Source organism: Lipophrys pholis (assembly GCF_963383615.2).
Source record: "Lipophrys pholis genome assembly, chromosome: 19".
NCBI classification, from domain to species: domain Eukaryota; kingdom Metazoa; phylum Chordata; class Actinopteri; order Blenniiformes; family Blenniidae; genus Lipophrys; species Lipophrys pholis.
In genome coordinates this window covers 23,103,743-23,129,221 of record NC_137647.1, presented here as the reverse complement: position 1 = coordinate 23,129,221, position 25,479 = coordinate 23,103,743, and the positions used below count along the sequence as shown (strand labels likewise).

The 25,479-nt window shown below is 45.0% G+C and overlaps 2 protein-coding genes across 2 annotated transcripts; both read right to left on the bottom strand.

The window, feature by feature from the left end:
* Window positions 1-1,123: 1,123 nt before the first annotated feature.
* Window positions 1,124-17,156, bottom strand: rab11fip4a (RAB11 family interacting protein 4 (class II) a). Its single transcript, XM_080487097.1, has 15 exons — window positions 16,819-17,156; window positions 12,811-12,898; window positions 12,399-12,481; window positions 9,597-9,739; window positions 9,421-9,525; window positions 8,945-9,079; window positions 7,350-7,385; window positions 7,123-7,231; window positions 5,057-5,160; window positions 4,246-4,386; window positions 4,018-4,099; window positions 3,722-3,859; window positions 3,335-3,472; window positions 1,602-1,745; window positions 1,124-1,518 (listed from the first exon to the last, which is right to left on the bottom strand). Exons 1-15 carry the CDS (start codon window positions 16,969-16,971, stop codon window positions 1,402-1,404), a joined length of 1,716 nt encoding a protein of 571 aa, XP_080343223.1. The 5' UTR covers window positions 16,972-17,156; the 3' UTR covers window positions 1,124-1,401.
* A 1,643-nt stretch (window positions 17,157-18,799) lies between these two features.
* coil (coilin p80) lies at window positions 18,800-25,326 on the bottom strand. Its single transcript, XM_080487183.1, is given in 8 exon segments — window positions 18,800-18,983; window positions 21,066-21,154; window positions 21,295-21,364; window positions 21,527-21,574; window positions 22,722-22,802; window positions 23,425-23,649; window positions 23,651-24,122; window positions 25,049-25,326. Coding segments are annotated over 8 exon segments (1,284 nt in total). The 5' UTR covers window positions 25,300-25,326; the 3' UTR covers window positions 18,800-18,935.
* Window positions 25,327-25,479: the final 153 nt, after the last annotated feature.

Here is a 25,479-nt window from a genome sequence, read left to right as displayed (position 1 = left end):
TTCCTCCACCAACTCCACAAACCACCAGCGTCTTTCCTCCACCAACTCCACAAACCACCAGCGTCTTTCCTCCACCAACTCCACAAACCACCAGAGTCTTTCCTCCACCAACTCCACAAACCACCAGTCTTTCCTCCACCAACTCCACAAACCACCATTGTCTTCCCTCCACCAACTCCACATCAGAATCAGACAGACATCTTGTTACCAGGAGACACGAGGCAGAAGTCAGTGAGTGAAACTCCATAATAATCCATAATAATTCTCAACTATTGTTTGGAAGAAGGTAACAATATAATCTTACCTTGTGTTCTTTGAAATTATGAACTAAACTCATGTAGAGTTACTAAATAAACTAAATAAATGACTAAAGGCAGTTGAACTGGATGTGGATTATGGAGGTCAGAAATCTCCGACTGCTCTTGCTGCTACGGAGGTGTAAACTGAGGAAGATGAGGAAAATGGCAGATTTGGCACAGAGATTGTGGCACTAGCACATGACAACCAGGCTGGTTTAAGTCTTTAACACTGACGTGTTCCTCGAAGCTCACAGGATCATCACGGAGACGTTCTTCAGGGTTGGAAAAGCCAAATTGAAAGGTGAGAAATCCAGTGAGACGTTCAGGTGGAGGTTAAAGAGCACTACTGAGAAGCTTCACATCACATCTACATTAACTAATCACAACTGTTCTCAGAGATTTATAAAACTCCTTTTTAAAAGGTACAACATGAACACTGACACATCCCTGTATCGTCCAGCCTGCGCTCCGTCCAGATCCGTGAGCACCGTCACTCAGACATTAGCCTTGTTTCTTGATACTTAATGAGCTTTAAGGTGGTTTTAGCCTGTTCTGAACTAAATCTTGTAAACGTGACACTGATGTTTGTATCATCGTACAACGAAAAGCTTCCTCACACAATGGCACAGACACACACACACACACACACACACACACACAGACACACACACACACACACACACACACACACACACACACACACACACACACACACACACACACAGAAAAAGCATCACGCTTTGGCACAAAACTGTGAAGCACCAGAGTTCAACAGTCGAATCAGTGAATGTGGAAACAAGAACGGAGGTGAGCAGTGCGGTGTTCGTGTGTAAAAACATCTTTTCGCCACATTCTCTCATCATGCCAACATCATCATCATCATCATCATCATCATCATCATCATCATCCTCATCATCATCATCATCATCAGCGGTAAACATGGCGGAGCCGCTCCACAACAACACACGTGCTCCCTGGATGTGGGTGTGGAAGAACCCCTCAGCTTCAAAACACACCCTGCAGGTTGGACTGAAGTACGATAGTGGCGTGAGTAGCACATTTACACCAGGCTGCGACGTGACGACATGAGTGTGTGTGGCGTTTAATTCTTGATCTCCAGGATGGAGGGGTTGTGGTCCAGGATGGCCAGAATGATTTTGTCCATGTACTGCCTCAGACGCAGGTTGATCTCCTCCTGCTCCTTCAAGGCGTCGACCAGCTGAGGCGGACAGGAGGAAGAACACGTTAGCGCCGCAGTCCAGCTGAACGTCCGCCAACACTCCGTCCAGCTGAAGGACTCACCTCGTCCCTGGACGCGTTGTCGATCTCGGCTGCCAGACACTGAGCCTTGGTCTGACAGGAAAACAGGTTTTTAGCTTCGTACAGACTCAGACTGAGGATCTGAGCGTTCAGGTCGTCGTTCTGGTCCCGCAGCTTGTAGTTCTCCTGAAAACACACACACACACACACACACACACACACACACACACACACACACACACACACACACACACAGACACACACACACGCACACGCACACATCATCACAAGGTTCGTCGCCACATTAATGTGAGTGAATGTGATCCTACGATCAACGACTAAAAATATTGGTTCAAGGTACTTTGTACTGAAATATGTGGGTTTTTTTGTCATAGTTTTTAAGTAATGTTAAGATAGTCAGGGTTCAGTAAGTTCGGGCTGATTCAGAAGTATCCAAACATTCATGACCAGCAGAGAAACTTTCAATCAAACTCTCAATCTATTGATATGAAGTTTATAAACGGTGCTAAAACTGGTGCTTTTATGACTCGAACAACATTTCAAATAGAAACTGAAAACATTCTATTCCCATTGTCAGTTATCGTAGTAGTATTTAGTATTTTCTTGTAATAAGTGTCTGCTTTCTAACAGTTGTTGGCTGTTTCACTTGTTTTCGTGGTGTTGGTTGTTTTCGCTGTTTGAGTTGTTTAAGAAACTTCGGCTGATTTCATTTAAAGTTGTTTTAGTGTCAAGACTTGCTCCAGTCCTGGTTAAGTTCCAGTTTTAGTTTGAAACTCACGTCTCATCTGTTTCAGGTCACTTGTCTTCCTGTTTGCCTTCCCTCAGTGTCATTATCTGACTCCTCTCTGACGTGTTTCACCCATGTCCCTTATGTGTTTCACCCATGTCTTCTCGTCCCTGATGTGTTTCACCCATGTCTTCTCCAGCCTGATGTGTTTCACCCATGTCTTCTCCTCCCTGATGTATATAAGCTCACTCCGTCCCATTCCTGTTGCCAGATAGTCTTTGTACCTTGGTGTCAGGACATCCAGTGTTTCTTCCTGTGTTTTCCGAGCGTTTCCGTGTGTACTGATCATTTTTAGTCTCTGTAACCTTCCTTTTGGACTACTGTTTGGATATCTTCACTCGATCTGTTTGAAAGCTGATTTTTCAAATTAAACTTTGGACTCTCAACCAATCAGTCACCCCTTCACGACAAGACGTGACTCCAATCAAGAAAAACATTCCACTTTTCAAAAGCATTGAATTGAAGCAATAAATACATATGAACTACTCCAGCTTTATTTTTAATATGCTCAACCCTGTTTTAATGCATTAACACTAAATAAAATAAAGTCTACACTGAGATGTAGTCCTAAATGCTGCTTCACTTTTGACTACTTTTCACTTTCGCTTTTAACTCTTCACTGTTTTTGTCCTCCACAGTCTTCAGAATAATTAAATTCATATTTTATAGTTTTACCCGAGTTGCGACATGGTCACTGCAATAGATCATCTGTTTTTGTTCTTATTTTAACTTATTTCTAAACGTTTTAAACGAAGAAATGTCTTTCATCCTGCACAGGTCTAACAACACAGCTCTACTTTTATCTGTTACGACTGAAGTGAAGCTTTGAGGAAGACGTTAGAATGAAGCAGAAGTGGAGCCGGAGCACTGAAGTCCTGCTCCGTCTTCCTTCTGATGCTTTAACATGTGAGACCGTCGTCAGAAGAGAAGTGCAGTGTGACACAGTGAAACATGAACGTGTGATGACCTGCTTCAGTCTCTTCACTTCATGTTCCATTTCCATCTCCCGGGTCTTGGCGGCCAGGCCTTTTCCTTGCCCAGGATGCTCCATTTCCAGCTTGAACAGTTGCAGATATTCCAGCTCCCGACGCAGATCATCAATCAGCTGCAATAAAACCTTCACTTAATAAACGGCCAAACGTTTGTGTCCGTTCCTTGATTAATCTTCAGACCACAGTGGAAACTCCATTTATCTCTATTAATTTCACCTTTAGTTTACTCTACTGTCTGATTGAAATCGACACCTGACCAAAGCAGCAGCTACGACACAACTCAAAAAACAACAACATAAAACAAAGTTTCCTCAATCTGACTTTCTCTAAACTACCATCCAAAGTAAAGAAGAGCTCCTCACCTCCTGCATGGCCTCTTTCTCTTTCTTAAACTCGTGGCGGTTGTGCCAGAGTTTGTCCATGATCTTCCTGTACAGGTCCATCTCGTCGTTCAGCCTCAGACTGGTGTCCTCCAGCTTGTCCGTCATCCTCTGCTTCTCCTGTACACACAAAATAAATCCTTTTTATATTCAATTAAGTTCTACTTATTCAGCTCAAATTACGGAGACAGAGAGACAGAGAGAGCTTCCTTTAAATACTTTAATACTTAAATCCTGTGTAGATTCAGCTGTGATGAATGGATGAGGATCACACTCACCTGGTCCAGTTTCTCGGTCTGAGACTTCAGCCTGCACATGTTTATCTTCATCTCTCCGTTCTCATCTTCCAGCTGCTGTATCCTGCGTTCACACGTGTCAGGAGAGTTTGAAATGCAAACACTGTGAAACACAGACTGAACACTACTCTGAACGTACCTCGCACGACTACTGAAGGTGCACACGATTGTGTAAAATTGAATTCTAATGTGAGGTGATGGTGTGTTCACCTGTTGCAGAGCAGGTCGATCTCTGTGTTTCTGTCTCTCTCCATCTTACTGTAGGCCTCCCGGTGCCTCTTCATCTCCTCCTCCAGACTCTGATCGGCCTTCGTCTCCGTGTCCCTCACCTGCTCCTCCAGTTCGTGGATCCTGAGGAAAACAAACGTGCAGTCAACCCAAACAACGATTCCTTTTAAATGTCGACCTTTGATGTCGGGACAAAAGCAATGACGCAGTGAAGCAGGGACACCCAGTGTGGTCCTCATCAACTTCGGGCTTCATCCTGTCGGAAACGCTCGCAGACTCTGTCCTGCAGCTTCATCTTTCTGGTGGGAGCACTTCCTGCTTCTGTCTGTTAACCAGAGGCATGGAGAAACTGACGTCCTGTCCCTCTTTACTGAGCTCCGAGTACTGACTGAACCCAACCACGCAGAGACTCTGTTTCTGAAGCTGACAGCAGCTGAAGTCTTTCTGAAAGCAACCTGAGCAGCTTCACACGCTTCACACTGAACACACTGCAGGAGATCATGTAAAGACGCATTTCAGACACTGGTGGCACAAAACAACACAGGGTTCATAAGTGAAACATGATTCTGTCTGAAAAACAGGAACGTACAGAATCTGGTTCCTAGAAATCATGGAGAGAAAACTGTAACTGTTGTTTACCAACCTGTGGACCAGGTGTGTGTCGGGTGTTTACCTGTGGACCAGGTGTGTGTCGGGTGTTTACCTGTGGACCAGGTGTGTGTTGGGTGTTTACCTGTGGACCAGGTGTGTGTTGGGTGTTTATCTGTGGACCAGGTGTGTGTCGGGTGTTTACCTGTGGACCAGGTGTGTGTTCTCCTGCTTGAGTTTGGACTTCAGGTCTCCGTTGGCCAGGCAGTCACTTTCCAACTCGGTCACTTTCTTCTCCAGATAGCTGACCTACAGGAGAAACCCAGAATCAAGTCAAAGATCACAAAGGTAAAAAATAAATAAATATATAAAACTACAGCATTTCTAGCTGTTTCATCATATTTAGAATGTTATACCTGTTTAATCAATTTGAGTCATTTAAGACTTTTTAACTTTTGTAGCAGTCATTTTATCAGTTTTATACTATTTAGCCACTTCTTGCCATTTACTCCATTTCAGTTGTTTAAGATATTTTGGCCATTTTTCACTTTAGTTAGTATTTTAGCTGTTTTATGTCATTTCATCAGTTACATCCATTATTTGTGGTTTAATGTACTCTCACATATCAAACACATGGCTAATCCAGCATCAACACTGCAAGATATTTGGCACTTGCCAAGATTTTAAATCATATTTTTAGACAAGACAGGAAATTTGACTTGTTTTAAAAGTTATTTACTTCGTCGTTGATTTTTTCGGTATAATCCTGAATCTAGATTTAAAAAAAAAAAAATCTTATTTCAAGAATTCTTATCAAGTTTTAGGTAATTTTCTTCTCAAATTTAGTTTTTATATCTTATATTTGTGCTACTGTTTTTGCAGAGAAACATACCTAAAATAAAAAATGTACTCAGGGTGATGGTTCTGAGTGAATCCACTGTGCAGCTGATGAAGATTTTACTAGACAAACTATTAAGTCCACTCCCGGGCGGGTCGCCTCGGCGAAGTTGAAAGACCTGAAACACCCGATGGACTCGAGTGCGATCACTGACGATGTGTCCAAATGCATCTAAGGCTCTCTCCAACTATCAACTTTCTGAAAAGTGTCTGGTTAGAGGAGTCACAATTAAAAGTTTTTTTACTAATCAAATTAGAAATATGATAAAAAAAAGTGCATTTCCAGATAATTTAGTGAACTCTTCATGGAGCCACTGCAGGAGGACTGTAGACGCATGAATATGCATCACATGTGATCGAGACGTTGTTCTGTTCATTTGATCAGAGCAAAAAACAAACAACTGCTCTTCCTGTTTTCCACACAGAAAACTTTAACCATGAACGCAGTTCACTGTGTCATTTACAAATACAAAACAATATTTACTGAATACTGTTGATATTGTAAATATTATGCTACCATGTGTATTTTTCCCCCCATCTGGTTCTCCTGTATTTCCATGTCATATATACATATATATTTATCTAATTATCTACTGACAGTTTGTGTTTTTGTGTGCCACTATATTGACGATCTTTACTTGTAGTATTTGTGCCTTGTGAAGCTGCTTTGATCACCGAATTTCCCCATATGGGATTAATAAAGTCTGATCTCATCTAAATACAAACTGACATCTTGTCAACGCTTCACATGACCAACAACATGACAACATGAATGAGAACTCATGCAGCTGGAAAGAAAAATCTACAAGTGTAAGACCTTTGTTGTTATTATTATTATTATTATTATTAGTAGTAGTAGTAGTAGTAGTATTAATAATAATAATAATAATATTATTATATATTTTTTTTTAATAATAATAATAATAATACAGTTGTGTTGCTGATATTTCATTAATAAAAGTTGATATTATTCATTAGATGGTAAACGGTAGGTTATTGTGGGGTTGTCTTGTTAGAGAAAATACCAGCCATGATCACTGGTGATAAGATGGAAAAACTTGTATTTTTCACTTGTGAATTACATGTTGCTGTTTGAGGCTCAGGTGAGATGGGGAATTGAACCCTCAACCTCTCGACTGGACATGAACCCGCTCCACCGACAGAACCACGAGGCTCCAGTGAAAGGGTGCAGGTGGTTCTGAAAGCTCCGATGAGTCTTTATACCAACATATGTTTGAGAAGTCCGCTGATATGAGCCTCTTAATCTACAGACGTCGTCCTTAAGGCTTCATGCTGGGATGAATATTTCCAAACAGGAAGTTGTTTGTGCCTCATGACCTGCTGGTGTTTTTCCAGCCGTGTGTCGGTGTTTACCTTCTCGGTGATGTCCAGGTCGCAGGAGTCGATGCTGTCAGTGAACAAGTCCTCGGTGCTGCTGCCCTGACTGGAGCCAAACACACTGTGGTTGGCCTGGAACAGCTGACTGTGTTACAGAGAGAGAGAGAGAGAGGGAGAGAGGGAGAGAGAGAGAGAGAACCGACTGTGACCTCGACATCCAGCTTTGATTCAGACATTGTGCTTTAAACTTTGCGCTCACTCACCGGCCAAACGCAGTGCTGGAAATCTTCCTGTTCGGACTGAAACACGCAGAAAAAAAGCAGTCACTCACTTTCAGAAAACAATTAAATGTCATAGGTTGGGGAATTTGTTTATATTGTAGGGGTGGTTGTAAAAAGTGTATATACCCTACGTCCATGTTTGTTTGTGTTTAAATAATTGTTGTTGTCTTACATGTACGAGGACGACGGATGGAAAGTAGCTCATGGCTAAATCTGGCACATTTACATAAAGTAACTGTACTGAGTGTCTATTGATGTGCATTGTCCTCTCCAAATAAACTATTAAATAAATAAAATCAATAACAACAATACTACAAAGCCTTGTACATGTCTACATAGCGGTTGGGTTTTCTGTCAATGGCCTAAAATCTCCCAAACCAAACATATTAAGTTGGCACCCGAAGACTTTTCTAGTGAAGGCCAAATGAAGCTTCGTGAACCACTCTCTTTATTTTCTGAAGCCACTAGATGGCGCTGTCTGTTGAACAACTGTTTGAAAATACACTGCATTGTGCCAAGGCCTTCAGCCTCTATCTTAACACAAAGAGCGCCATCTGGTGGAGTCTGGAAATAAAGAAAGTGGTTCATGAAGCTTCATGAAGCTTCATTTGGCTATCACAACTTCACACCTCGTTATGTCAATAATCCACTGGACTGTTTCCATTGAAAACTCGATGAGTTGTTTTGTGAGCACGATATTGGTTAAATAAAGCAGTGTTAGCCGAGCAGACTCATCTCCTTCCCAAATATTTTACACAATGTCTTTTTGTGTTGTTCTGGATTTACTGTGCATCTGGCAGAGTGTTGAAGTTGACTCATCATTTAAAATGCAGTGAAATAAGTTTGTAAGAATTGTGAAAGTTAATTGTGTTTTATTAAAGAAATGGTCTGATGGAGCTGACAGTTTCAAATGTTTCGGGGATTAAAAGGCTTTTTAATTGTCGTCTTGATCCACAATGTGTTCTGGGAAAATAAATGCAAATGTTGTGCACCTTTCATCCCTTCCAATGATGAACAAACACACACAAAAACATGTTAAAATCTCATGGAACTTTTTGAAAAGAAACAATCTGATGACGCTGAGAAGTGACCTATGTTTACAGTTTGAACAGGTTGAGAATGTCCCTGTGTTTAGTGGATGAAAATGAACAATCCAGTGAATCATTTGGACTTTTATAATCAACTCTGAGTCTGGTTCTGCAGGAGTTTTACTTCCCACCGTCTCCTCGGCTTCATGTGGAATTGTTCTTTTTTTCTCTGTAAAAGTTCCTTGAAATGACTTGAGTTGTATTTGTTGCTTTAGAAATCAAATATGATTGAACATAAACTCACCGCAGTTTTTATTCTTATGTCCGACTGATTTAGTCATTTTGAGACTTCTTATTTGTTTTTGCCTCATTATATCAGTCACAGTAGAAGCAGTAATACTCAAAGGAGTACAAGGTGTGGAAACAACCTTAACACATTTTACATAAATATAACGAGAAATTGAAACTAGTCAAAGACATTTTGTGAAAATTTTTTAAAAATTGGTTTTGTTTAGTGTATGCGTGTGTGTGTGTGTGTGCGCGCGCTACCTGTTGCCCTTGAGGTTCCTGAGCCGAGCCTCCAGGTCGTTCAGCAGGTTGACCTTCTTGCAGCACTGAGAACAGTAGATATCCAGCAGCTCGCTGTTGTACAGCTGGTGGATCCTCTGAGGAGTCTGACCAGCGCTGCAGCCAAACCACCGCAGAGCAACACGCAGAAACATCAGTAAGTGTGGGGGCGATGAGCAGCTTGTGTTTTCCACATTCACAAACATTCCACTCTCTTCATTCCAGCTTCATCATTTCACCATTGAAACTCAATGTGTGATTTGCAAAGAGAAATGTAAACAACTCTCAATGAGGAAGATGAGAAGTATGAGCTGATCCTGTTTTAACTGTCATGGCCGTCTTTACAAGCTGACTTATGAAGGTGAAAGGTCAGACTTGTTTTCTGACCAATCTCCTCCGACATGTAGAGAAAATACGAGGCGTGCGTTCATCCATGTGATTCCAGCAGTGAGACACACCTGGAGTCTGAGAAGCCGTTGGTCCGGGGGTCTTCTTCAGGACAGGGGCTGCTGGGAGTGAACTCCACGTCTTCGCCCTCGCCGTAGTCCTCAAACTGCTCCTCCCTGGAGGAGGAGGACGACGGTGGGACACGGAACACAGAGGACAGAATGCTGCCGGCGCGCCGCTCACTCACCTTTCCTTCTGCGCCGGCTTCAACGAGGCAGAGCTGCTGCTGTTCTCCGCGCCGCTGTCCATGTCACACTCGCCGTACGAACTGCACTCCGGGTAGGGCCGCGTGCACATGATGATGGGGGGGCCCAGCTTGGCCTCGCCGTTCTGCACACAGACAGGATAGAAGTGAAGCTTAAGAACACGAGAGGAGAAAGAAAGCATCATCACCTGAACGCGTCACCCGGGGCTGTCAGCTCCTTAAGACCCGGCCAATGAGCGCTGATCTGAAGAAATGAGCCTGAGTGCGTTTGATTTACCGGTAATTCAACCGGACCAATGAAAGTAGTTTGATTAGTCCACTCTGACCTGTTCGCTGATTTCCTTGGTCTGATGTGACGAGGCTAAATGTATCGGCAGCATGAAGCTTGTTAAAGTAGAGACTTATAGTCCAGAAATGATGGTGACCCGAACCCAGGATGGAACTACAGGAGGAACTAAGTACCTGCACGGATACTTCTGGTGGAACCTGGTTGTCAGATCAGTACAGTCACAAGTGACAGACGTGTTGTTTCATCAGCAAAGAAAACTGCATGTTCTCCCTCAGCGGCCAGGTGGCGTCCCGACAGGAGTGGAAAACATCCCGGACAGGCTCCGGTTCGTCTTCTCATCTTAGCAGCTGTTTGTCCAAACTGCATCTGATCAGTAGTAATTACATTTTCAGACAGGAAGTGGGACATAGGGTGTCCTACATGTTCAGCTGTGCAAAAGTCGGGAAATATGAGACAGAGTCTCTGTCCACATGAGACAAAATGATCTGTTTTCTCGTTCTTAGAACAAATTCCGTTCACGCTTCACTACGAACACGGATCAAAACGATGTAATACATAGGCCAGGCCTGTAGGTGGAGCTGGAACTCCGCCACAGAATTATACTAAAAACAGAATCCAATTGGAGAAATCCAACATCTGGCCTTATTGAAGCAACTAGCATCTTGTTGTTCTGTGACATCACGGAGAGGGAGGCGGGGTTATCGGGTCGAGAGGTGGGGCGATGATATCATCATTTTCAGCAAATGTCCGTCCACTCGTCAAAGCCGAGGTGGCGTTTTGCTGTTTCTCCACTCTGGAACTCGTTTTCAAAACATCCCAAAGCGATGCGGTTACATGAAACGGCGTGGTGGTGCGGACGGAGCCAGACGGAGCCCGACGGAGCCAGACGGAGGCGTCGAGTCGAGCGTTCATTTGCTTCCAGCAGCTTCACATGCAGTGCATCAACCAGCGGCGGTTTGTAACGTCCACTAATCGTCCATGAGCACAGACACAGCGGCCAAAAAAACTAAATCCCATCAAACTGAGGGCCGCTGAACCACGGTCAGGAACCTGGTGCAGAAAGTGGCGGCCACTGCTCTGCCGCTCGTGACGTCGGTGTAAGAAGCCAGTAGGACGCTGCGCTGGGCGCCGGTATGTCCGGACAAAGTGTCTTCCATGAACATCGGCCGGTCCTTGTTCCCAGCGCTCACTGCCACTAGCGGGCGTTTCCCTGCGTGGAGAAGGAGCAGGGCGGTGTGCAGCGCTTGACTCTGAGACGCCACACAGCTTGCTGTCATCAAGCAGCAATCCCATGAATCCAGCGCAGCGACCACATGACGGAGCTCCGTGTCCTCAGGTGGGATCCCACCGAGGTGAAGCTGGAACCACGGCTCCGGATCCTGTTGCCAAAACTCTGGCAACTTGACAGAACCAGGACAAACCGTGGGGCAAACGGCTTCCTCGCCAGCCGCCATGGCGACGCTGTTAGCCTCCAAAACATGAATATTTGATGACGTCCCCGACTGGCTTCACCAAACTGAAGGATGGAAAGGTCAATGTTTCCTCTTTAGAAACTAAAGAGCAGCTTCAACACACTGAAGTCAGGTGTTTGTTTAACACGTGACGGCGTCCCGACACTACTGCGTTCAGTACGGCAAAGTACAGCAAAGGCTTTTCTACACACATTACCCAGAAGTACTTTCAGCGCGGGTACTGTGATTACTCAGTTTACCATCACTGTTCACCACAGAGGCCTGACCAGAAGGTTTCACTACGATCTGGATCACAGATTGGAGCTCCTGAACGAACTGCAGCAGTTTGAGGCGTAGCTGTGGACGGAGGTTCAGCGACATGAACAGGATTCATTCAAACACTCGGTCCTGATCAACTCGTCCGATTGGACTGATTCAACTCGTATGAAGACGATCCGTCGTCCTGCACATCAAACCAGAAACACTCAGACGGAAACATTCCTCACATTACACATGATTATACACACAGGCGACGCCACGCCTTTATTTCGCCCTTCCCCCAACGATTCTGTTGCTTAGCAACAGAAGAACAGTCAGTCTGATCTGTAGCTGAGACACACAGACCTGTACTACAAGGTTCTACAATGTACTACAATGTACTACAATGTTCAGCATGGATCAGATTTACTGTTAATTCCCCTCAGAGACACGTGATGCTGATCTGATCACAGATGACGTAACGTGCGGAGGTCGGTTATGAGTATTTAAAGGATTTCATCAGTCCAGTAAAGGATTCTGATTGTTCTATATCAGTATTTTAGTCAGAATCAGAATCACAATCCTTTTATTATGTATATGCTGCCATACACAATGAAATTGCAGTTGAAAGTCCAAAAAGGCATAAAATACTTTTCTGCCTTTTAAGAAAGTACAAACACATAAACTCACATAAACATTGTAGAGGAAACACTTTGAAAGTGCAATATGTCTTGTTACCATAAAGAGTGAGAGCAGAGGATTATAAGCAAAAGCACCAAAATATACCTGGTAAATATATCCGTTGTCGGTGACGGCCGACTGGCCGAGACCACGAGGACCGACAGACATCTTCAGGATGTCCTCACAACCTGCCGAGGGAGGAAGAGAGGAATCAGCTGAAATATACAAGATGTGAAAACCACCAACACATCAGACTGGGGGGGGGGGGGGATATGGCTCCAGTCAGTCCGACAGTCGGATGTGTCTCACAAGGAAAGGAGAGACAATATGAGGTCAGTCGAGGGGCAGAGGGGCGTCACCAAGCTGCCCCCATGTTGGAGACGCAGACTGAGGACCGGGTGACCTCCGGCGCACTACAGGTGTGTCTGGTCATCCGGTCTCCAGGTGGAAGGCCGGTTCGCTGTCCAACCACAGTGTTGACATGTCCATAACCAATAAACAAATCTGTATTCCTCACCTTTGATAGCAAACACTCCGTGACAAAAGTCCTTGAAGTTGATTTTTCCGTGACGGTTTGGATCCAGGTAACTCGTCAGCTTCTTCACCTGCGGAAGAAAAATACAAAGTTCACTAACCTGGTTTGTCTCAGTGACCCTGAAGACATGATCAGACCTGGTCTCAGCTGTGGGCTTTCAAAGCTGGTGAATGTTACTTACTTACTTATTTATTTATCTATCCATTCATTCATTCATTCATTTATTTATTCATTTATTCATTTATTTATTTATTCATTCATTCATTCATTCATTCATTTATTTATTTATTTATTTATTTATTTATTTACTGTACAGTGGAATCATCATTCATCACAGATATTGTGATAAGGACGTAGTTGTAGTACTAATCTACTTATTGATTGGGGAAATCAGAGTTTTTGGGGGGTAAATTCTGGACAAAACAAATTGATGATGAATAATTTTTTAACCGTAGTAGAATTTGTTGAGTTTCCTGGATGTGGTCGTGTGTAAATGACCCTGAAAAAGAAGCTGCTGGAATGAAACAGAAATGAAATGTAAATCCGAAGCTCCTGCAGAGCTCCGGCTCACTGGCTGCTTCTTACAGCTCGGCACAGCTTCTCGATAACAAACAATCAACCCCAACCGCTCTGCTCATTGGCTGGTGGCAGAGATCCGGTCGCCATGGCGACAAAGAGCACAGATCCGAGGGGAGCGACGCACTCAGGCCCACGATGATGAAGCAGCTTCATTTTATTTTTGGTATGATGTGTCCCGAGAGTCAAGCCAACGTGAAGGAAAACCCCCGGATGTTTTTAAATCAGAGTCAAAGCAGATCCAAGGAGGAAGGAGCCTCATCCGACGCTCCGTCACATTCCTCCGTCGTTCAGCGCTCCCTCTGCAGAGCGGCTGATCACACGTCACAACGCTTAATCCAGGATGATCTGGAGCCTTGATGTGGGAGAAACCACCGCATGGCTTTCAATTATAGCAGATGAAGAATCTGCTTCACACAGTTATAAATAAACATTCCTCCACTATATAGATAAATGTACCTGCACAGTGCGGATCAATAATAATAACAACGATCAGTTCCATTTAAAGGCCTGAGCTGTCCGTGGTTTGATCTTTAGAGCTTCTGAGGAGAAAACGTCTCAAAAGACTTTGACTCATTCGTCCAGAGAAGTAAAACTCATTTCCTTTATATCCAGATGAACTTTTCAATATGGGAGGATGTGATTTATGTTCTATGTTGTATGCAGCGTGTGATATTAATATTAACCTCTTTATCGCTCAGAGATACAGCAGGACGATGATGAAGAACTGCGGTTTGCTTCAATAACTTCAGTAGATGAAACGTCGCCACGATTCAGAGACGTCTTTGAGACGTGATAGAAATATTGGTTTATTCACATTTTGCTGATTATTTTGGATTATTCTCAACCGTTTTCCATGAAAATGTTTGATGCACTTCAAAATAAAATACAAGATTGATTCAAAGATTCATACTCCTACTCCATCCAACCACCCACCTTCTACATAAACTTTCTTTTTCTTTCATGTCAATGCAAAGATCACGACTGACAAACTGTTCACTGCTGTCACAAGTGTCTCCATGGTTCACAGTAACAGTCATTTCAGCTCTGACCTCTGGTCCATTAGAACCAGCAGTTCATCTCTGAGCAGAACAGTCAGGATGTAGTCGCTCTCTACTGTAACTCTACTGCACTTTGCTTCACTGGTTATCTTCACTGAGAGACGGTCCATGGACTCCTCCCATCATCCTTCACTTCTACCTGCACAGTCACAAGTACAACCGTCAACTTCAAACTCACTGAGGTTCAAATAGGAACTGACCGGCTTCTGCTCACTCAATCCTAGGATGTCTATACAGTACGTATGGAAGTATGTGTGTATATATGTATATACATATGTGTGTATGTATGTAATTTATATTAAATGACCTTATTACTCTATATATTTACATAAACAAAACTATATATTTCTAATACAGAAGGATTATCTTTAGTGTTGTGCCGATACCGATACCAGTATCGGGAGTGGGGGCCGATACCACACTAAAAGCTGGTATCGGTATCGGCAGGTACGAACTATTAACTCGGCGATATGCAGCGCCGTGTGTTTTTCTCTCTCCCGACTCTCACTCACTGCTGCCCCGACTCCTGATCCATGTACGGTGACGTAGTCAGTGCATTGCCAAGGAAAGCCTCATCTCTATATTATTTGTTATTTTAATTTAAATTAAACTGCGGTTGCAGTACTGCTTTACATGTATTTACCAGAACATGGATATTGCACTTATTGCATTTTTTGGCATTTGTGAGCTAAAACTCAGGTTTGAGAAAAGTTTATTGTTTTTTCAGTTCCACCCGTACCAGCTAGGAAATAAAAAAGTTGTCCTACATTTACTGTGTTGGTGTTTTTTTCCTGTTTCACAAAGGTTTAAGCAGCCAGATGAAGCCATGATAGTAATGATTTATACAACCAAGTGAGTATGCAGTTCTTAAAAATTGGAAGAAAAACAGGCCATATCTTTTTTAAAACACTGCGGTACAGGCAAAGTATCGGTATTTGCAAGTATCGGTATGGGCCGATACTAAGCAACCGGGTATCGGGACACAAAATTGGTATCGGGACAACACTAATTACCATAAAATGTGACTATGGAGTGTTGGAGAAGGGGTCGGATTAAAAAAGTTTAAAGATTAAAAAAGGCATGTCAGACTAGAAATACGACTTGTGTTTGTATATCAGTAATTTTAGGTGTGGGTACTCTTGGATATGATTTACTGTAAATATATTTTCATAAAAAACAAACGTAATTCTTTTTGTAGATGATCAACAATGGGGTTTATATATGTATATGTATGTATATGTATGTATATATGTGCTTGTGTTTGACATGTCTGAAATCAATTAATTAAAAAAAAAAATTAATATGGGAAAAAAGAAACATCCTTTGGAATATGTACTGCTACTTTTTTTCTCTGACCTTATTTAAAAGGTGATTTTAAACATGTTGGAGTAATTGTATTCATAAGCATGGTAGATGACCGGAGTAAACAAAAGTAAAATACAAAATCTACTCCTCCATCAGGGTGTAGAATCCATCCTTATTCTTGTACATCTTGTCTCTATGTCAGTATCACAGTTTTGTTTATTTTATTTTGAGACCTTGTGCAGGACCTGTTTCAGTGAACGTATGACCTGATTTGGTAGAAAGACTGTTGGAAGTAAAAAAAAAAAGAGCTTTCAGTCATCATGTGACTCTCAGAGCTGTGAGAAGGACAGTGGACTGTCGTAGGTTTAAACCATGAATACAAACCAGCATGAGTCACTGCGCATCAGAAACACAACAACAACAACACAAACATGCTTCTTGGAGTCACTCTTGGTCATATCATTAGTACTGGTCGTGTGGGTCTGTCTTTATAAGTAGAACTGAGCCCAGACGTTTGTGTCTCTGAATAATTTAAAGACCTTTGTGGTTCCAGTGTTCCAGAGCTCAGCTGCTGTCTGAGGTCCCGGGATCCTGATGATGGGAATGTGTGAACATTCATTCAGTCTGCGCTCTCTTTATAACTGTATAATAACGGTGTTGCTCTCCTTCTCTCAGGTCCTGCGGAGGTTTCTCACCCTTATTATTTTTCACTGACGTCACGTGATCACACTCATTATGAATTATTGAACTGCAAAGGCTCATGGGTGAATTCTGCCATTTATCATATTCTACAATAAATGTTAAACAGGCTTCACATCGGTGTTTTTGTCATATCGCGCGCGCGCGCGCGCGCACACACACACACACACACGCACACACACACACACACACGGGCCTGCAGTGTGTTTAATCCAGATGTTTTCAGATTGAGTGTTGAGATGTTGGATGATGCCTGATGTTCTCTCTCTCTCTCTCTCTCTCTCTCTCTCTCTCTCTCTCTCTCTCTCTCTCTCTCTCTCTCTCTCTCTCTCTCCCTCCATCCTCTCACCTCCTCTCCTTGACCGAAGCGCAGACCGAGGTCCACCAGCTGCTCCACCCGGATGAAACCGTCCGCATCCTGGTCGCAGACGTCGAAAACCTCCTTCAGTCTGTTGACGAACGTTAGGATGTGTTCGCGGTGCGGCGGCGCGAGGCCCTCCATCAGGGACGCCTTATTCCAGCTCGCTCTCACACACGGCCGCTCCGAACGCCACCATCACACCGCCGAACACCGGGCCGCCGAGCACTGACGGAAACCACCGAGCGCTGACGATCCGAGCACGAGGCACTGCGTCACGCGACAGGAGCTCATTAATAATCCAGGTGGGCGCCACGCGCCCCGTGTGTGACGTCAGCACGCTCCCGCCGAAGAGAGACGTCCTGAGTGGATCCGGTCATAATCCAGAGACAATATTTGATTAAATAGATATTAAACCATCCCTCCATCCTACATACCGTTTTATCCTGCTCAGGGCATTTTCAAATAAATAACATTAAAATAGGAATTATCGCTGAACTTTAATTTAAAAAAATAAATAAATAAACGAACATCGTTTTCTGAACAATAATTAAATTAAATCAAAATCAGCTTTGAAAATAAAGCAATTACTGACTATTATTATCATCATTATTATTATGGACTATTTTTTTTAATGGATTTTTCATTTTGATGGACTCCACTGAACTGTTTTAGAGTGATGCAAGGAATTCTTCTTATTCTTATTATTATTATTAGAGAGACAAAATGTTAGTGACATGTTATAGTGAAACATGGAGAGTGACAAAGGAAGAAGCTCAGTGTGGGTCCTCCGTCAGTCCAAACCTCCAGCAGCTTCACTAGAAAATGGTCCAGTGTCTCCTGCAGCAGCTCGAACTGTAGGATTTATTAAATAGAAAAGTCTTGAGCCTGACCTTAAAGAGACTGTGTCAGCCTCCATAACTGAAACTAGGATCTGGTTCCTCATGAGAGGAACCTGAGAGCTGAAACCTCTGCCTCCAATCTAATTTAGAAAACCTAGGAACCTCCAGGGGGCAGAACTCTGAGAACCAAGTGTTCTTCTGGGTGATATGGGACCGACAGTTCCTTAAGCTATGAGGGAACCTGGTTGTTAAGAGCTTTATAGGTTAAAAGAAGGATTTTAAATTCTCTTCTAGATTTAACATGAATCCACTGAAGAGAAGCTCATATTGTAGTGATGTGATCTCTCCTGCTGGTTCCTGTCAGGACTCTCGCTGCAGAACTTTGGATCAGTTGAGACTTTATAAACAGTTATTGTTTCACCCTGATAATAGGGAGTTAAAATAATCTACTCTGGAAGGAACAGATGCTGGGATTAGTTTTTCAGCGTATCTCTGAGTCAACATGATCCTGATTTTAGAAACATTACGCAGGTGAGAAAAGGCAGTCCTGCAGACTATACACACATATAGGAGTACAGCAGCCCCAGATGGGGAAAAATACATATAGTAGCAATAATATTTGCAGTATTCTGTGTTATTTGTAATGCAAATAATTATTATTAATAGAGTCTGAGCACTGAAACGGTTTGGATTATTTCATCATCTCAAACTCATTCCTGAAGTCCTAAATGTACACACACACACACACACACACACACACACACACACACACACACACGGTCTGCAGTGTTCCTCTGTGTGTTCAAACTCTGGTGATCGCTGCTTTGACCTCTTCTGAGTAATGAATCGTACTTTATTAATCCACTAACTAACCAACCATTCTTCTCTGGGGACACGTCTTTCACCAACTGGTGGGCGGCTACAGTATGGCGCTCTGGAGGTGGTGGGGTGTTGTGGGGTCAGTTGTGGAGATGGAACCCTCAAACTGATCCGGTTGTCTTGGACATCTTTCACTCCAGTACAGTTTTTATTTTGCTTTTCAAAAAGCACATGATGGGCTCACAGAAGTGTTGGTTAAAGCAGATTAATCACCATTACATTAGATTAAACATGTTTATTATGATCAGAAACTCGTCACTGTACAAACACATAAAAGCGGCGTCCACCTCGAGCAGCATATCAAAAACAAAACTGCAGGTATAAAACTAAGTTTAAAATGTTCAGCGTCTATGTTCATGTGTGGATTATTTCCAGGCGGAGGAATTATCAGATGATCAGCCTCGGTTCAAGCAGAGTCTCCCACTGCTCCGTCACCTGTGGGGAAAAGATCAGTTCCCATCAGCGAACAGGCCAAAGCAGGAAAACCCATCTCACCTTAAAGTGAACACGAGTCCAGTTTCTGGTGCAGTGATTGATTATGTGGTAGTGGATTGATTAACACGCATTAGATCAGTCAGCAGCCAGAGTTTCCCTCTGAACTGCTCCCGCGCTGCATCTCTCAGAACATCATTTCTATGGATTAAGTTTTATGAAGAATTAAATTCTCCACTTGTACACATAAACCGACAGTTTGGTCTCAGAGGAATTCTTGTGCGGGGTTTCCCTGCAAGTCCAGTTCAAAAAACCGACAATAGAACGGTCGAAAATAGAATTAAAAGTAAGAAAATCTACAAGAGTGACGTTTAAAAAAAAAAAAAAAAAAAAAAAAAACTACAAAAGAAAATGATCGGATGCTGCAGCTGAAGAACAAAGACGCTTTTGGCGTTAAAATATTAATTCTAAGAGTCGCTAGGTTTCCCTGTTTCTTGTCTGCCAGCCTCACCTCCACCTGCAGCCTCACATCCACCTGCTGCCTCACATCCACCTGCTGCCTCACATCCACCTGCAGCCTCACATCCACCTGCAGCCTCACCCCAACCTGCAGCCTCACCTCCACCAACAGCCTCACCTCCACCCCTCTGAGCAGGCTGCTCCCGTGGCCCCGCCCCGGGTTTGCAGACAAATAAGGCGCTTTTCCACAAGCTCCCACTCAGCCTTACTCGCCTTGCCTCTACTCCACTCAGCCTCGGTGGTTTTCCATTACAACATAGTACCATCACAGCATGGGCGGAGTCATCGGAGCTTTTCCCCGTCATGTACAGCGAATCACCCCCGATATGATGCGAAGCGAACGTCCATTGGATATCAGCTCAAATAATAATATAAATAGTAAAAATTTTCATATGTTTATTAATAATGTCACAAAATGTAGATCGTTATGATCGTGCTTCACTATCCAGTGTTTCGGTTCCACTGGTGCCCGTGTTAACTGGTGACTTCTGCCACCAGCCATTAGCAGCAGCTGATGTCAAAATAAAACAAACAAACTGTACGGTACTTTAAACTTTAATGGAAATGCGGTTAAACGGCGTTCGCCAGGGCAGCTATGGATTTTGTTCAGGTTTTTAACCTCTGCTGTGAAAAGGGGAAGCTGGAGGACGCCGGTCACCAGGTAGCAGGGAAACCAGTTAATCCAAGACACCTGATACTTGTAGCGGGTCTCTCTGTCTGACTCCTCCGGTCGGCCCCCAGACAAAGAAACGCCTGCACATGGCCGCTGCTCCACAGGGTGGATTCCTCTGCTTCTCTCTCCGTTTGTGAGCGTTTTGTTGTGATCGGGTTTTAAAAAATGACGAAGTGAACGACCCGCCTCCTGACTCATCTGTCGTGACGGCCAAACAGCAGCCTGCCGTCTGCTGACGTCATGAGTTCTACTCGACTTAGTTCGCTTGGAACCTCGGCGGTGCAGGTACCAGGAAGGTACCTCGTAGCGGGTACTAACACGTAGTGGAAAAGCATCAATAGTGAGCAGAGTCAAGACGGGTAAGGCGGAGGAGGAACTGTGTGTGAGGTGACGGTGTAAATAGAGATAGTCGACTCATTGTTATATTTGCAGCTGCAGCAGCACTAAAAGACTTTTTCTTGCACCAGTCCAGGAGGACACATCCTATAAAATTGTCATTATGTTGAAACTGCTCTTATTTTGAAGATATTACGTCGTCATGCATGTCCAGTATTCTGTTTGACACTGGTGCCAAAGAGAAAACGTGTGCACGTCCCTTAAACTGCTTTACAGTCTGAAGATTTCACTTATTGTGAATAAAAGGAAGTTTATTTTGCATCCAAATCATTCAACCTTTAGTTTCTTTACGTCGGCTCTTCCTCCTCCTGGGACTGAAAACCTCATGAACTATAATTATCTGTGTTCTGGAGAGTGGCGGTCTGATGAAGAGAGTAACGGAACAGTGAAGGAGGTAGTGAACTTCTGATCACACTGCAGGTGGCGGTACTTTCTTCGGGTAGAGTAACTTTAAGCAGCAGATACTCTGGAATCAGTCAGACAAGAGCAGGTCTTACCCGTGATCCTCTGGACAGGACGTACTCCACTCGTTCTGAGCCGTCCGGGTTCTGGTAGACCAGGTCGAACTTCCCCGGCTCTGACGGACCTGAAGAACCACGACAAGCCAACATTCCTCAGTGTGATCCACATCCGCAGGTAAACGTGCACCTCCTCGGCTTGCGCTCACACTTCATTAGACGGAGTGAGACACGGCGAGCGGGACGAGGGACGTTTCAGTGACGTTACCTTGAGAAGCTGCCAGGAGCTCCACCTCGATCTGTTTGGTCGTCAGGTCAAAGCTCATGATCTTCCCCTCCTGAAAGCAACGAGCAGGAGCCAAGAGCAGCTCGTCATAAACAACAACAACAACAACAACAACAACAACACAGCAGGAGGACAATAGTCAACACTGGCACTATCCGGGGGGGGGGGGGGGGGGGGGGGGACGGACGGACGCACACACACACACACACCTCACCTTGTACTCCGATACTTCTGGTGTGTAGTTTTCAGTGAGCTCCAGCAGCTGCACACACAGAAGAAAGTGCTCATATTATTATTATTATTATTATTATTATTGCACACACACATCAGACCCGCCAAAAACTTTGATGGTTAGTGGGAAATACACGTCATTGGCAAAATGGCTCAACAGCGCCACCTGCAATATTTTGAAAACCAAGCAACCGCATGGCGTTTTAACATACATCTATGAAATCCGGTACACAACTGAGACATGACAAGACGCACAAAGAATTCTCACTGGTTCTGATGCTCAATCCCAGTTCCTTTACTGGGATCGTTCTTTACATTGTACACACGACCTCTATCAGACTATCAGCCGTGTGAGCGTGAGAACCCACACCATGTGTTCAGGCTCCGGACCGCAGAGGTGACAGACGTAACTATGGATGACGCGCTGGTCAGCACCAGGGTTGCCAGTTGTGACTCACTCACAGGCCTCTATAATAGTAGAGGAATCCTGTTAAAACCACGTGTGATAAAGAACACGGCAGAAACACACAAATGCACGAAATAAACAGTTGAAAGGTGAGAGAGTTTGGATCCCCAATTGGGGGACACCCGCCAGATCTGGCAACCCTGGTCAGTGAGTTGATCCAGTGGTTTTTAAATACGAGCCGACAGAATCTAGACATGAGGAAGAAAGGGGAGAGCACGGCTTTTAACATTTTGGCAGAGCCGCCTCCTCCGGCACTTCTCCGTGACGTCAGTCACACGACAGCGATGACGCAGTCGCACGGAGAAAAATATCTGAATGGGTACGGCACAGAGCGAGGCCTGGGTCTGAGGTGAAACGGTCAGAATTGGAGTTTTGACGTGGCCACCTAACAGGCCGGACACGAGTCACTGTGACAAAGAAAAATCTGAATTGGGTCGATATTCCCTGCAGCGTGAACGAAGCCTTTAACACATACTGAAACCGCAACAGGGAGTCGGCCATTTTGAAAAATATGGCGGGTTTTGGCCCAAATTCATACATTTTCTAGAGCACACACACACACACACACACACACACACACACACACACACACACACACACACACACACACACACACACACACACACACACACACACACACACACACACACACACACACACACACACACACACACACACACACACACACACACACACACACACACATTCTCACCTTGAAGGCGATCTTCTGCCCCACCTGGGGGGGTGCAGCTAGGAGGGGCATTAAGGTGTAGTCCTGTTTGTGAGCTCCATTCTGGAGAGAAACACAACATGAACACATTTAGTTCACCTCAGCTTGACGAGACGATTGAAACTGGAACGTCTGAGGAAAGGAACCACGTCTGAGACTCTTAAAGAAACACGTTCACATGAAACCTGAGCCGAAGGAATATTTCCACCCTGACTGAATTTAAAAACAAAACAAAACAACATTTAGACAAGCTGGGAAGGTTTATTTCATCAACACTAGTTGAAGAAGTCTGAACAAACCAGAGACGAGAGAAAGAACAAGACTTCCTCTGAACAAAGGCTCGTATTCATCACAAACTGTCGTTATGGCAACAGGCAGCAACATCAGGTCTTTACCTGAAGTCCTGCAGCTTTAATTATAATAATAATAATAAAAATAATAATAATAATAATAATAATAATAATAATAATAATAATACGTTTATAACTTCACGTTCAAAACAATCTCAAAGTGGAAAAATTAAAAAGTTAAAAAGGTAAAAAAAATAAATTCAAACTTATAAACGTTAGCGTTAATGTGATTCATCCTGATGCTTCTTTCTTAGGACCGACACTCTCCACCCACGTGTGTGTGTGTGTGTGTGTGTGTGTGTGTGTGTGTGTGTGTGTGTTCCATGCAGACCTACCCGGAGGACCTCCGGGGTCGGGGTCGGGGTCTGGGTCTCAGGCTCAGATGAAGGCCGCTTGGCTCTGGACTCGAAGCGCCCGCCCCTGCTGCCCCCCCTACCTCCACCTCGCCACGGCTGCTGCTTGGGGGGGTGGATGACCAGCTGGATCTCCTCCTCTTCCTCCTCCTGGGGGGTCTGGGAGCTGAGGGGGGGGGCCGGCAGCGGTCCGTTTGTGTGAAGAGTCTGAGGACTGCACAGGCTCAGATGTGCGTGGGGGGGTCGGGCGGGCAGTGGGGGGTGGGGGTTTAGTCCTGGTGGACTCATCATCAGAGGATGAAGAGGAAGAGGAGGACAAAGAGGAGGGAGGAGGAGGGGGAGGGCGTCCTGCCTTCACCTCAGGTCTCTGAGGTCGTGGACTCTGGAGGCCTCCAGCTGGGGGGGGTCTGGGGGAGGCGGGGGGGCAGATCTTCTTCTTCTTCTTCTTCTTCTTGGGGCTTTTTGCTGGCGACTCCTTGTTGCCGTCTCGTCCCGGCGGCCCCGTAGCGTCTTGTCCTTCATCCTCCTCCTTCCTTTTGCTTCTCTTCTTCTTCTTCTTCCTCGCCGCTGCGCCGCCGTCTTCCTCCTCTACCACCAACTTCCTCTTCCTGTGCTTGACGCCGTCTGGAGCCGGACGACTGGCGAGACCGTTGACCTGAGACACACAGTCCACCTTCACTCTGACACACACACACACACACACACACACACACACACACACACACACACACACACACACACACACACACACACACACACACACACACACACACACACACACACACACACACACACACACCTTATCACTCTTGACTGGACAGATCGATGGGAACACACAGTCTGGGTGGGTAACAGGGGTAGAAACAAGACTGGGGGGGGGGGGGGTACCAGGAGTAGAAACTAGACTGGGAGGTAACAAGGGTAGAAACTACTCTGGAGGGGGTAACAGGGGTAGAAACTACACTGTAGGGGGCAATGGGGGCAGAAACTAGACAGGAAGGTAACGGGGGTATAAACTTGACTGAAGGGGTAACGGGGGTATAAACTACACTGGAGGGGGTAACGGGGATATAAACTAGACTGGGGGCGGGGGGGGTAACAAAGGTAGAAACTAGACTGGAGGGGGTAAGGGGGGTAGAAACTACACTGGAGGGGGTAACGGGGATATAAACTAGACTGGGGGGGGGGGGGGGGTAACAAAGGTAGAAACTAGACTGGAGGGGGTAAGGGGGGTAGAAACTAGACTGGAAGGGGTAACAGGGGCAGAAACTAGAGTGTGTGTGGGGGGGGGGGGGGGGGGGGGGGGACGTAACAAAGGTAGAAACTAGACTGGAGAGGGTACCAGGGGCAGAAACCATACTGAAGGGGGTAGCAGGGGCAGAAACTATACTGAAGGAGGTACCAGGGGCAGAAACCATACTGAAGGGGGTAGCAGGGGCAGAAACTATACTGAAGGGGGTACCAGGGGCAGAAACTATACTGAAGCGGGTACCAGGGGCAGAAACCACACTGAAGGGGGGTACCAGGGGCAGAAACCATACTGAAGGGGGTAGCAGGGGCAGAAACAAGCCGGGGGGTGGGGGGGTCTCCGGGGCAGCAGTCCTACCTGACGCTGTCGTTGTCCCGCACCACCAGCACGCTCTCGGTGTGCGGCAGGTAGCAGTCCTGGATGAAGAGGCTGAGGATGCTGCCGCGGCTGAACTCGAACTTGTCCCGGATGAGGCTCTCCAGGTCGGCCACCACCCGGCAGGAGTTCAGGTCCACCAGCAGCCAGCACAGCCGGCAGCCCACGGCGGCGGGCGGAGGGTAGTCGAAGCTCAGCCGCAGGCGGATGAAGCTACTCCCGCCGGCTGCCATCGCTCAGTGCAGCCGCCAACAACCAGCATGAGAACCGGCAAGGCGCTGGACGCTAGCACGTGACCACACCCGGAAGAAGAAGTACTTCCGGCTCACAGTGACTGTCAGTTTAAGAGTTTTGTGTGTTATTGTTCTCAGCGTTGAAGAAATCACTTTAATCACTTGTAAAAACATTGACAA